This window comes from Alosa sapidissima, chromosome 6 (assembly GCF_018492685.1).
Source record: "Alosa sapidissima isolate fAloSap1 chromosome 6, fAloSap1.pri, whole genome shotgun sequence".
Taxonomy (NCBI): domain Eukaryota; kingdom Metazoa; phylum Chordata; class Actinopteri; order Clupeiformes; family Clupeidae; genus Alosa; species Alosa sapidissima.
In genome coordinates this window covers 11,586,144-11,599,160 of record NC_055962.1, presented here as the reverse complement: position 1 = coordinate 11,599,160, position 13,017 = coordinate 11,586,144, and the positions used below count along the sequence as shown (strand labels likewise).

Here is a 13,017-nt window from a genome sequence, read left to right as displayed (position 1 = left end):
AGGGTAACTGGTGTGACCAAAGCCCTTATAGGCAAGTCCCCCCACTCGTCGGCCATCTTGATGGCGCACATCCAGTTAATTATGCTAAGCTAGGCTGGCTAACAATGTCTTTGCACACACAGTGTATGTTTCCTCTTACCTAAGTCTGCGGTAGATGGCAAATAAGCTAATTTCCCAAAAAGTTGGGTCCATGGTTGAGTGTCATATGTGACTGAACTGGAATCAGTAGCCTATAGTGGTGTCTCAGAGCCCTGTGTAAGTAAACTGCAATCACCCAGCAATATTGTATTAGTGCCTTACCCACAGTCACATTAGCTACAAGAGACAGTGACAAAGCAGCAGGCTGTTGCCTTATTTGCAATACCTAGAGAGAAATATGAACTTTTAAATCTAGAGTTGTGGAGTTGTCGCTGTCTTTTGTAGCTAATGTGACTGTAGGGTTATGTAGCAGGTCTGTGAACAGGCTTATGCTTCTGTTGTGACAGTGATCTGTGTATGGGGCATGGGCTAAAAGGATCTGATTGAACAGGGACATGGAAATCTGAGCTAGGCTATATAGCACCAGTAGATCTATAGATATAGTAGAAGGCCAAGGTCACAGCCTCAATTCTTTGGAGGTGCAAAGGTGTCATCTGATACCAACCCCTGCTTTTCACCTTGGTGCTTTTCAGCGTTTTATTTATGTAAAATCAATTAGGCTTAGCATGTGTAGCTAACCTGTGTGTGCTAGCAAGACCTCTACACATCCTTCTCATGTTCCTCTGCCATGGCACAGTTTAGTAGAAGACTAATAGCAAATCAGTACAAACACTTATAAATGCCATCCTGTCTTGACTCTGGGTCCTACACTTCACTGTGGGATGAAAGCCTCAGGACAGTTTTTTGCTCCAAGGGTCTGCATTAAATTGATGTGTTAAAGTGAAGGACATGTTGTCAGGACATGCAATTTAGTTAACGCTAGAGTAAGCAAGAATAAGCTGTTCTCCTCCCCTCCCTTCCTCACTACACACACACACACACACACACACACACACACACAATTACACCAACACAGACACATAAACATACAGACTTTCACTCTCTGTCACACACACACACACACACACACACACAGACACACAAACATACATACTCTCTTTATCTCTCTCTCTCTCTCTCTCTCACACACACACACACACACACACACACACACACACACACACACACACACACAAACACAAAGAGAGAGAGAGAGAGAAGTACAATCAACAGTTCACTAACCGTTCTCTGATTTATGAGGTTAGCTTGTTGGTTTATAATACGGCAGTGCTAATATTGTGAGCTGTGTTACCAATGACTACCAATCAAAGGCTCTGTGTGGACTGAAAGTGTGATACTGACACAATGATTTATAAATACAGTCATTGTACTGACACATCAACCAGTTTCCAACACATGGATTAAGCCTAGTCCTAGACTAAAACACTTAAAGAACACACCAGATTTTTGGGAAATTACCCCTAAGAGTTAGATAAGAGGATACACACCCTTCTCTTCTCTTCTTGTGCGTGCAATAACCTTGTCTGGCACTGTTAGCCTATCTGGTTACACTTTACTTGAAGGTATCTACATAAGAGTGACATGACACTGTCGTGAACGTGACGTAAACATTATAAACAAGTCATAAACGTTTATGACATAATGCTTATGTCATTAAGTGTCATGTCACTCTTATGTAGATACCTTCAAGTAAAGTGTTACTGTCTAGCTCCGCTTAATTCACTGGAAGTGGGTTATACCATAGCTTCCTCTATGAAGAAATTAAATGTCCACTGAAAGGGAAAGTGTTGACTCTCGGACTAGACTTTGTCCATGTTTAGGAAACTGGCCCTCTGTGTTTTGGCTCTTGAGGGTGAAACTGACCCATTTTCTGCAGTGAAACGGAGATGTAATGACATTGAAAAGGACAGAGTGTACAGATAGGTGCACTGTGCCAACACAACAAAAACAGCAGTTTTCTGTTAAGAGTTTAGAGGTGTGTCTGTGTCTGTGTGTGTGTCTATGGCTGTGTCTGACTCTCAGGATGGGTGTTGCTCTGTGTGTGTGTGTGTGTGAGAGAGAGAGGTGTGTGTGTGTGTGTGGGGGGGGTGCTTCTATAGGTGTGTGTGTGTGTGCAGTTGCATACAGATGAGCGTATGAGCAAACACAGCATTTTCCTCACACACTGCGCTACCCACAGACAGAACGCTGAGTCATTCTCCTGGCTTTGAGACATTCGCCTCATGATGTCACACACCCCTTCCCCACAAGTGTATACACACACACACACACACACACACACACACACACACACACACACACACACACACGCCTTGTATACATAGTGTACAAGGATTGTATGGATAATAATAATCACATACTTTTGCCATTTTCAAGGGAATGGGATGTGGTGCTTTGGAGAATGCTTCTCCTCATAGTCTCTAAGTGTTAAAATCCTGGTAACTCAGAGCATGTGACTGTGCTACTGTATAAATGATCTGTTTGTGTGTGTGTGTGTTTGTGTGTGTGTGTGTGTGTGTGTGTGTGTGTGTGTGTGTGTTTATAGATGTTAGAACAAGCAAGTGTACACACACACTTCCCACATCAGCAAGCAAGCACACACACACACACAAACACAGAGCAGAGAGCAGGATACATCACCGAAGGCATTTCTAGAAGAGGTGGTTAGTCATCTTGGAGCCCTGGAGAGGGATTAACTCATGCAGGGGCAGGGGTGTTTACAAGTGAAACACACTCAAATACACACACATACACACACTATCTCTCTTTCGCTTTCTCATTATCTATCTATCTGTCTGTCTGTCTGTCTATTTCCCAGGCACGCTCCATCCCTCAATCACATACAGAAATACACACACACATGCACACACTTATTTGTTATTGCATTGTTGGCCTGTCTGTTGCGTTATCTTTGTGGACATCTTTGGAGACTGTGGTCACTGTTGTCAAGGAGAACAGAAGGACGACATTACTATTACATGACTGACAATATTTCAGCAATATTCCTGAGTTTCAACAGGAGCCACTAATGCAACCGAAAAAAGCCCCAGTCATTGACCAGCTGCTGTGGTCAGTATTGCAGCTGTTCCAATGAACCAAGCTTTAAATCTTACAAACAGACAAACACAGATCAAACAGGCTCAAGAACGGGGGCAAAATAACACGAATAAACAAACACAACTTCAAATCGAAATTTGTATTTTTTTTTTATGTTGTCTCGTTCAAAGAGCAGATTTGGGATTACTAATAATCTGAGTTTAGAGAGAGAGAGAGAGAGAGATGAGCAGTGAGAGAGAGGCTGAGAGAAAGACTGAGAGAGATGGAGAATGACGAAAAGAGAGAGAGAGAGAGAGCCAGGATGATGGGAACAAAATATATTCAATGATATTTGTCTCTCCAGTCTGTCTGTCAGATATGAGCTATGGGTGGGGTTAACCATTTCCTTCTAGTGTGTCCAGAACTGAGGACTTTTATTTTGGAAGGATTTTGCAGTGACGGCCCCTTAGGCTGTTGGCCAGCTTAAAGACTGCGGCTTTCCGCTTCTGGCCGGTCCCGTCGTCAATCATCGCTACCCCACCCTTCCATTTCCCCCCTTTGATCACCTCCCCCTCCCCTTTTGCTCTTTCCTCTTCACCATCCCTCTATTCCTCTTCTCTTCCACCAGTCGGCAGCATCGGGTCCTCCACCCCTCCTCCCTCCCTCTCTCCCCCCTCCCTCCTCTCCTCTCCCCCCTCCCTCCTCTCCTTCTCCTCTGCTGTGTCTCCTCCTCCACTGGGTCATTCATGCACTGGTGTGTGTGAGAGAGAGCGAGCAAGCGCACACAGCCCAGCGAAAGAGAGAGAGAGAGAAAAAGGGAAAAAGAGAGAGAGAGAGAGAGAGAGCTCGGCAGTGGCAGCAGCAGCATCAGCAGCAGCGACAGCAGCAAGAAGCCGTTAGCGCTAGCCGGCGGAATCTCTGCTCGTTTCTTTTTTTCTCTTCCCCTCCTCCTCTTCTTCCTCATCCACCTCCTCCTCCTCCTCCTTTACCTCCTCCTCCTCCTCCTCCTCCGTGCGTCTCTCTCGCGCTCGCTCTCGGGTTTTTTTTTTCTCCCCCCCTCCTTGTCATCCCCCTCCTCGGCCGCCCGGCGTTCTCTCGTTCACGCGTCCGTCCCAGCATGAGCAGCAGCACCACGGCGGCAGCAGCGGATTCCACCAAGATGGAGGGATTCTGGAGCAACTGGAAGTGCCAGGGTACCGTGGGTGTGTGGTTGCTACGCATGTTGGGGGGGGGTGTTGGTGGGGTTGGGGGGATGTAACGTGGAGGGGGTGGATAGGAGAGAAGAGAAGAGCAAGGACCAGAGAGGGCTGGAGAGGGAGGGAGGGAGTGAGGAAGGGAAGGAGATTTTGGGGGTAGAGGATGAATACATATGTGTCAGGGCCCCAGTGTTATGGGTAGAAAGAGACAAAGAAAAGAAAAAAATATCTGTGTGTGTTAATGTCTGTGTCTGTGTTTGTGTGTATTTAAATGGGGATTGTATGCATGCATGTTGAGGGTAGGAAGAGGATGTGGGCTGCATAGACTCACAGGGGCCATTTTTGTGTGTTTGTGCATGTGAATATGAGGTTGTGTGTGGATGGTTGTGTTGCGTATGTTGGTGTTGGTGTGTGTGTGTGTCTGTGGGTGGGTGGGTGGGTGCGTCTTCCGACTTTTTTTGTGCATGGTGGCCGATGTCGTCAACACCACAGCCATGACAGACAGATAAACAGGCCATGGAGGGGCTGCTCTTTCAGGTCCCAGACCCGCCCTTTCCATCCTCTCCTCCAGCCTCTCTATCTCTCTCGTCATCCCCCTTTCCGTCTCTCTTTCTCTCTGTCATCCCTGCTCCATCCTTCCATCCCCTCAAAGAGAGCATCAGATGCTGCAGAACTAGGCCTGGAAATTTGCAAGGAAAAACGCAATGACAATGCAGAAAAAAAATGAGATAGCGACGCAAGCCAGGATTGTGTGTGTGTGTGTGTGTGTGTGTGTGTGTCAGTGATGATGTGCCGCTAGCTTGCTAGCGTCCTCCACGCCTTAGCGCCTCTCCCTCTTTGTGTCTGGCCTGGCTGTCATTTTATTTATTGCCATGGCGATCGGAGGAGAGAAATGTAAGTGAGAGAGAGAGATTTAGATGGAGAGAGAGAAAAGGGCCGTGTGGTGGTCATGGTGACGGGGCGTGGTTGTGCTCCACTGCCCGTGTGTCTGTGCGTCTGTGTGTGTGTGTGTGTGTGTGTGTGTGTGTGTGTGTGTGTTGGTGCTCAGCTGTTTGGGCTGCTGCTGCTACCAGCAGCACTTGTGCTACTCCTGTTTCTTTGTTCTAGTTGTGTGTGTGTGTGTTTGTGTGCGAATTTAAGTGTGGGTCTGTGTGATATGGGTGCGTTTATTAGTGTAAAGGGCGCGACAAGGAGGGCTGTGTGTGTGTGTGTGTGTGTGTGTGTGTGTATGTGTGCCCGCATGTCTGACACATTCAGGGCTGTGTATGATAGTGTGTCTGTTTACGAGTCTGCCAGGAATCTGTTCTACCTGCAAGCATAATCTCATAGGGCAGGAAGCCATGTCTCTCCCTGCGCTTGTGTCCGGTCTGCACAGTGACTCATTATGGGGACCCTAGAATGTTCCAACAGGAGGATGCGGTAGCTGTGGTCACTTTTGTCCATTCATAATCAGAAGATGGCTGAATAAATGTGTCAATGAATTGACCATTTTTTAACATGCTGCCAGCACTATATGTCAGATTCAGTAAACAGTTATTGTGTGAAAGGTCTGGTTTAGAAAAGGAAGTAGTTTTGTTTACATATTGCATGTGTGACATTTGTGTGTGTGTTTTTTTTATTTGTTATGAGTTTGTAATTTCATTTCTGAAGCTGGAGTAGTTATATTCACTATGTATCATTTTTGTGTACTGTAGTTTTGTTGTGATCACAAGTTGATATGCAGGTATTTTGGTCTTGGTTTGACAGTTTCTTTTTACATTTATTCTGAAGATTTGTTTCATCTTGTTATTGTGTTGTTCAGCCAGATTACATGATGAACATATGATGGTCATATGATCACACAAAGTAAATCTGTTCCCACAGGCTTTACTTGTGAAAGTCCTGTGCCACCATTTCTGAGAACCAATGCTATGCAGAGGTATGAGAAAACATAGATGTTGGATAAAAGCATTCAGCTCTCTGTACCTTTGCTCTCAAAATGGTGGAGAACTTCAGGCATAAAAACAGGTTTGAGTCATGGCGGATGGTAATGTGCTTTATAGCACATGTTCATCACTAGTTCTGTCAGGGCTTTGAAGCAGTCGCTCTAGTCATGTGCTCTAGTGCAAGACACACCTCAGCATTAAGACACCCAGAGGTAACTGTGATGTCAGCACTATCTGATTCTGGCCACGGCAAGTGGAACTCGGTGGTGTGGTGGCCAAAGGGAGCGGCCATCTTGGCTCCATCACTACTTACTATGTACCCTACTTGCAAGCTGGCGAGAGCCAGAATGGATGCTGAGTTTGATGTCCTTTCTCATAAGGGATCTAGATCTTGCGTTTCAGATGATTTTATACCACTGGATAGATTATTGTTATTTTCTCATTTCTTCAGTTCCAAAGGAGATTGCCGCTTTCCATATTGTGCATCCTGAATTCTACATGGTTTAATGTGATTAATGTGAACATTTCCATTCAACTCAGGAATTAGAATCCTGAAATGAAAATCTCCTGAATTTATTGAGTTATCCATAAACAGGCAACCTGTCTAACAAGGTAACAAGTATAATCTAGTGATGATATGTTCAAGTCCACTTTCATATCACCTTATTATCCTGGCTGTTAGCTTTAGCAGAATCACTTGGCATCTTGCTAAAGTATACAATATTAGGTCAGAGAGGAGAGTGAAGAAGGTGTTCTCATTGCATCAAAACTGGATCAAGCCACCCGAGTCCAGCCTGCATCAAAGGGCATCATAGCGCAGCAGCCAGGGAAAAGATCACAACTCCCCATCACCACACGCTGGCTCACAACTGTTAACTGACCCGATACCGAGGCCGTCAGTCCAAACCACCATCATGCCTACTACCACACCCCTGATCTCTCCCCACCTACACCACCCGCATGGCTTCTCTTGCTGGGAAGACTTTCCACGAGACCGCCTGGTTTCCCATGTACTGGAGGGAGCGAGGAGTTGTCTGTGACTGAAACCTGATTGAGATAAAAGCAGATCTCCGTAGGGAACGTCTAACCCAGAATTGGTGTGGGGAGGGTGCCTCAAACTGGTTGGCGCGCGTGCCCCGGGCCACATTTCATATTGCTGCGGATGCTGGTGAAGATAGCTCACCCATTTAGAGGAGAAAAACACCGCCTCTGTAATAGTCTACTCTACAACACTGAATTATGACTTGGAGCCTTTGATATACAGTAGCTTTCAGGCACTGAATGTGTAGTAACTTGTTGAGGCATTGGAAATAGACATAGCTTTAGCAAGTACTGGATGTTAGTAGAACCTGTTTAGGTGCTAGAGAGATAGCCAATAGCTTTTGAAGTACTGGATGTTGCTAGAACCTGTTTAGGTGGTAGATAGATATAGCTTTTGAAGTACTGAATGTTGGTAGAACATGTTTAGGTGCTAGATAGATAGCCTATAGCTTTTGAAGTACTGGATGTTGTTAGAACCTGTTTAGGTGCTAGATAGACATAGCTTTTGAAGTACTGGATGTTGGTAGAACCTGTTTAGGTTCTAGATAGAAATAGCTTTTGAAGTACTAGATGTTGGTAGAACCTGTTTAGGTGCTAGATACATGTAGATATAGCTTTTGAAGTACTGGGTGTTGGTAGAACCTGTTTAAGTAGCTTTTGAGGTACTGGATATATTTTGTGGTTATGGTTATGGTACTTAACAAAAACTTTTGTCCAATGCAAAGCAGTTACTTTTTGAAGTACTGGGTGTAGACAGCTTTTGAGATATCTTTGGGTGGTTTTGCCTAAACAAACACTTTCTGAAAGGATTACAGTGTAGTTGTAAGGGAGGTTTTAGCTGAGACTCATTGCGATGTGTTCATTTTCTGTTAGAAGTGGGGTGGCATTCCTAGTGTACATCTTATCTTCTGCCATTGGTGCACACAGCCCTGAGCACGTGCTCAGTACCCTCAATGTCCTCAGAGATTGAAAGAGCAATCAGCTTCCTATTGGTCAAGCCGGGTGTCAGTGACGCACCAATGAGCTCATCCACCCCAGTGCACTCTCAAGACAGCCAGTTCCCAGCATCCCCCCATCCCTCCGTGACCATTTCCTGACTTCATGACGTGTGATGTCATACTTATGTCTTTGTGTGTGTGGCTCTGCGGGGTCCAGAGATTACTCAGAGCCAGAGCAACAACACTGGCCATCATCGTAATGTCAACACATCTGTCTATCACCACACGACTTTCTTCTGGTCCATCACGTGTCACGTCGGAGTCACACACACCTCACGGCTAGCTTAGCGCTGCTGTTATCACATTTCTGTTCGAAACAGATACAGATATTTAAATGAGTTTTCCCAGTCCCAAAGTCTGTGCTCAGATTCATCACAGGCAGATTTGTGTTTGGTCACTGCCTCAGTTTGTCAGTTAATCTCTCCATGACCACATCCCAACCCCCCCCCCATCTCTCTCTCACTCTCTCTCTCTCTCTCTCTCTCTCGCTCACTCAGGTCAGTCAGTTCCTGTCTGTCAGACTGTAAGCCTCGCACTCCCCCGCTCTCCCTATTCGTTAAATTGCTTCATTCCTCCATCGCTAAGCTAATCCTGACTGCATGCTAACTGGAGTGACTGCAGTGTAAGGAAATCATCTAATGTCTAATATGACAGATGTTATGATGGACACACTCACAGGCTCCTGTCATCAGCAAGGAAACTGTGGGTTATTTGCATCTCCAACCACTAGTATGTTGGTAAATTACATTGTGATGTTGCGGTCATCAAAGTGAAAGTAAAGTGCTGTGAGGCACTGCGTTCTTGCTTTCCTCTCCATTTCAGGGGGACAGGCAGGTGGGGTTTTGGTTTTGAAATGGATTTATTTGGATTTCGGCATCACCTTTTGCAATTCAGTCATTGCCTCCCAACGGGAAGCTTTTAAGCCCTGCTTTTTAGACATGCATGTAAATCAGACACACAACATTCTTTTTCTTAGTGCATTTGTTAGTCAGAATTTCAGAGATAGCATTTATTAAGCAAGACCTCCATGCTATGTTTTATAGAGGATAGGACGATGCTAGGTGCATGGGAGCATTAGCTTTGGCTAAGCAGGGCAATGTCCCCCACCCCCTCCCCTCTGCCTCCAGTTCGTCAGCACCTCGTTACTCCGTCTGGCAGTCAGTGTGAGCTCCTGTGCAAACGGCGCTGGCGAGAGAGAGAGGAAAAATCTAGAGCGAGCGGTCACCATAGCAACTGCATCAGGGCCCATCGCTCGCTTGCTCGCTCTGCTGCTGCTGCTGCTACTGCACCTTCCTTTCTGTTTCCGTGGTGACCAGGCACCATTCGATGGAAGAGGGCTGCATGCCTCACCTCTCCGCCTCTCCCTCCACAGATGTGTTTTGTAGCGTTTGCTAGCGGAAGAGGAGGATTTTATAATGCACATGTTTGTTTCTGTGTGTGTGTGTGTGTGTGTGTGTGTGTGTGTTATGAGGTTCATCTGCGGTCATTGGATGGCATAAATAAGCTCATATGCTGGCGGTATGAATAATGGATGTGCAGGCTGGCTGTCGACAGACCAGCATTGCCTTCCTCTTCCTCTTCCTCCTCCCACTCCTCTTCCCCATTGCATAATGTGTGGCCTCAGCCGCGCCTCAAAAGAACAAAACAAAGAGGCACCTACTGAGCATGTGCAGGTGACACAGCACTGGGTTCTTGGACAGCCTTGTTTACATCAGGCTTTTATTAGCCTATTATGTATTTATTTATTTTTTAAAGGGTTTTGACCAGAATCTACGCAAAAGGTTACACCCTTAACAGGTGCTATATGAGAAGAACTATGATTTTGTACAAAATGTGAGATATTTCAACAGTAGTTTGTGCTATTGGCTCTATATAGTTATTGTGTATTGCTAGCTATAGGGGTTGTTTTATCATTTATCTGCATTATATCTGAAACAATTGATGTGTTAGCACAAAGACAGTGATGTTATCCTGTAATCTTTGGTGAGTGTGTTGGTAGGTTTAGTCTGTGGTGGGCGTGGTGGGGTTTGGTAGATTTGGGGATTGGCACCGGCACATTCCGCGACAGCTCGCCACACCTCAGAGGACAGGAGCGGGCATCGATGCTGCCAGATCACAGTCGATGCCAGGCTGTTACCATGACCACCACCGTCTCCCCTAGAGAGATCTGTTCCGGCCATCCTGAGGAAATGTGATGAGTGACAACAAAACCAGACGGAGAGAGAGAGAGAGAATGAGATAACAAAGGGTGTGATCTAGGGATCAGAGAAGAATCTAGATTGTTGGCAAGTATAGATATTGCTATAACTCTGACCTGGCTTCAAATCGGTCTGTATGGTTGTCATGAACCAGTTCACGGCCGATTCAAACTACACTCCCATCTATTCCATCTACCTGCCTGTCTGTCTCTCTGTCTGTCTCTGTCTCTTTGTCTGTCTCTCTGTCTGTCTGTCTCTCTGTCTGTCTGTCTGTCTGTCTGTCTACTGTTCCTCAAGAGTGCATGTGACTGAGTCAGATATATGAGGAACAGTCTGGAAAAATCCTAAACAAATAGAACAAAGAAACTTGGAAACCAAGTTCCTTTTTACATGCTATCAATGCTAAATCAATCAATCAATCTATCTATCTATCTATCTCTATCTATCTATCTATGTATCACTTTCTACCTCTATCTATCTATCCACCCACCCACCCACCCACCTACTCATCTAATGCCTCCCTCTCTCTCTCTCTCTCTCTCCCTCTGTGCAGCGATGGAGTTGCTGTACTGGCGGGACCTGAAGCAGTCGGGGCTGCTGTTTGGCAGCGTGCTGCTGCTGCTCTTCAGCCTGACGCAGTTCAGCGTGGTCAGCGTGGTGGCCTACCTGGCCCTCGCAGCCCTCTCCGCCACCATCAGCTTCCGCGTCTACAAGTCCGTGCTGCAGGCCGTGCAGAAGACAGACGAGGGACACCCCTTCAAGTGAGTGTGTGTGTGTGTGTGTGTGTGTGTGTGTGTGTTTGCATGCAAATGTGAGGTGCAGCAAACAGTTACATTTTTTAATCAAGCCGAGGTGTAGAATCTTATTAAAGGTTGTCATGACTCATAGTTATGTCATAGGTTGTGTCTTAGCAGATGTTATATATATATAACTGTGGTATTTACTTGTATGATAGAAAACCTGTGACCAAAATATATATTTTAAAAAAAGTTAAAGAACACAAAGCAACCACCACCAAGAACACTTGGATATTTTCTCTTGCATGATATCGACTCTATAGTAGCAACTACAAAGATAACAAAGCTTCCTAATATTGTGTGTGTGTGTGTGTGTGTGTGTGTTTGGCGTGGTTGCTGCAGGTCATATCTGGACATGGAGATCTCCCTGTCCCAGGACCAGATGCAGAGGTATGCTGAGAACGTGCAGTACTACCTCAACAGCATGATGAAGGAGCTGCGCAGGCTCTTCCTCGTACAGGACCTGGTGGACTCACTAAAGGTGCGTCAGAGCTCAGTCAGAATTTCTGCTCAACTCATATGAAATAGAAGATGTCAGACTCTTCCTCGTACAGGACCTGGTTGATTCACTAAAGGTACGTCCGAGCTCAGTCAGACTCCCAGGCGCTCTCCGTTTCAAAAATAGTTAAAAAGCCATTTTATTTTCTTGGCTTGGTCATTTTAAACCTTTAAAAAATGTGCACACGTTTTAGCAAATCTACCTCAGGGTCACTCCAAAGTGGGACTTTACAGAACTCATATGAAATGCGAGATGTCAATGTACATCTGCCTACATCTGCCTTGTACTTGATACAGCCGTGGCGATATCCTTTACCAATACTTCCACTTTGGTCGCAGCGCTTAATTACAGTATTAGGCCTATGTTAAACATACTCCACACAAATGAAAGCAGATGAGAAGACTTTCATGTCAGGAGATTTTTCAGTTATGTACAGGTCAGGTATTAAATGCCTTGTGCTATAGGTAGGGCCTAAGCGTCTAAGCCTATTTAACATGACACAACATGATTCAATAACAATGCACAGCTGGCTGGCAGCAGTTGCGAGCGTGACGCGTGTTGTACCTAAGATCCATGAATGTCCACATGCGCTTTCAGTTGCAACAACCAAAGCAACAAAAAAAAAAACCAACAAGGCAACATTCATGCACAAAAAACAGCATCACCAACAGAGCAGCCTTCTAGAGCATTTCACTGGGCTTATCAAACAGGCCCCTTCCTTCATCTGTGTTTCATTGAATGGACCTTATGCACAAAAGGTCTTCAGGTAGCTCATGTGTTTCCGGTGGAGGGTCAGCTGTGTTGTAACTGCATCTTCTGTTATATTCTGCTCCTTATATGTTCACTCCAACAATGAAAATATTATTTGCCCAATAATAACAATTTTAACGCATAAATCTTTTTTACATTGTAACGTGGTGATTCACGAGGTGCAACAACCAACGGTCTGTGTAGACACTAATTGTATTAACAATAGCGGCAGGTTCAAACACACCTGGCTCCACTGGAAACAAATGAGCTACCTGAAGAGCCTTTCGTGCATACTGTAAGGTCCATTAGGCCCACAACACCAACAGAAGGCTCAACAGTGGTGTCTGGCGTCCCAGGTCCATCCCCCTCCACACTCATGATGGGTTTTCTAACAACAAATACCAACAGATTCTTCAGTCATTCCTCTTCGTTACTGTGATCGTCTGTCCGATCAGCGATCATAATCCAATCAGCGACAAAGCACAAGCCCTTGATAAGGGCACAAAGAAATGAGGTTGTAGAGGTTGGTGTGTTTGAA

The 13,017-nt window shown here is 45.5% G+C and overlaps 1 protein-coding gene across 1 annotated transcript in view; it reads left to right on the top strand.

Moving 5' to 3' along the window:
* Positions 1–13,017, top strand: part of rtn1b (reticulon 1b) — a 59,106-nt gene that overhangs the window by 43,572 nt on the left and 2,517 nt on the right. The window contains 2 exon segments of the mRNA XM_042094221.1: positions 10,987–11,194; positions 11,573–11,711. Coding sequence (XP_041950155.1) covers positions 10,987–11,194; positions 11,573–11,711 — 347 coding nt within the window.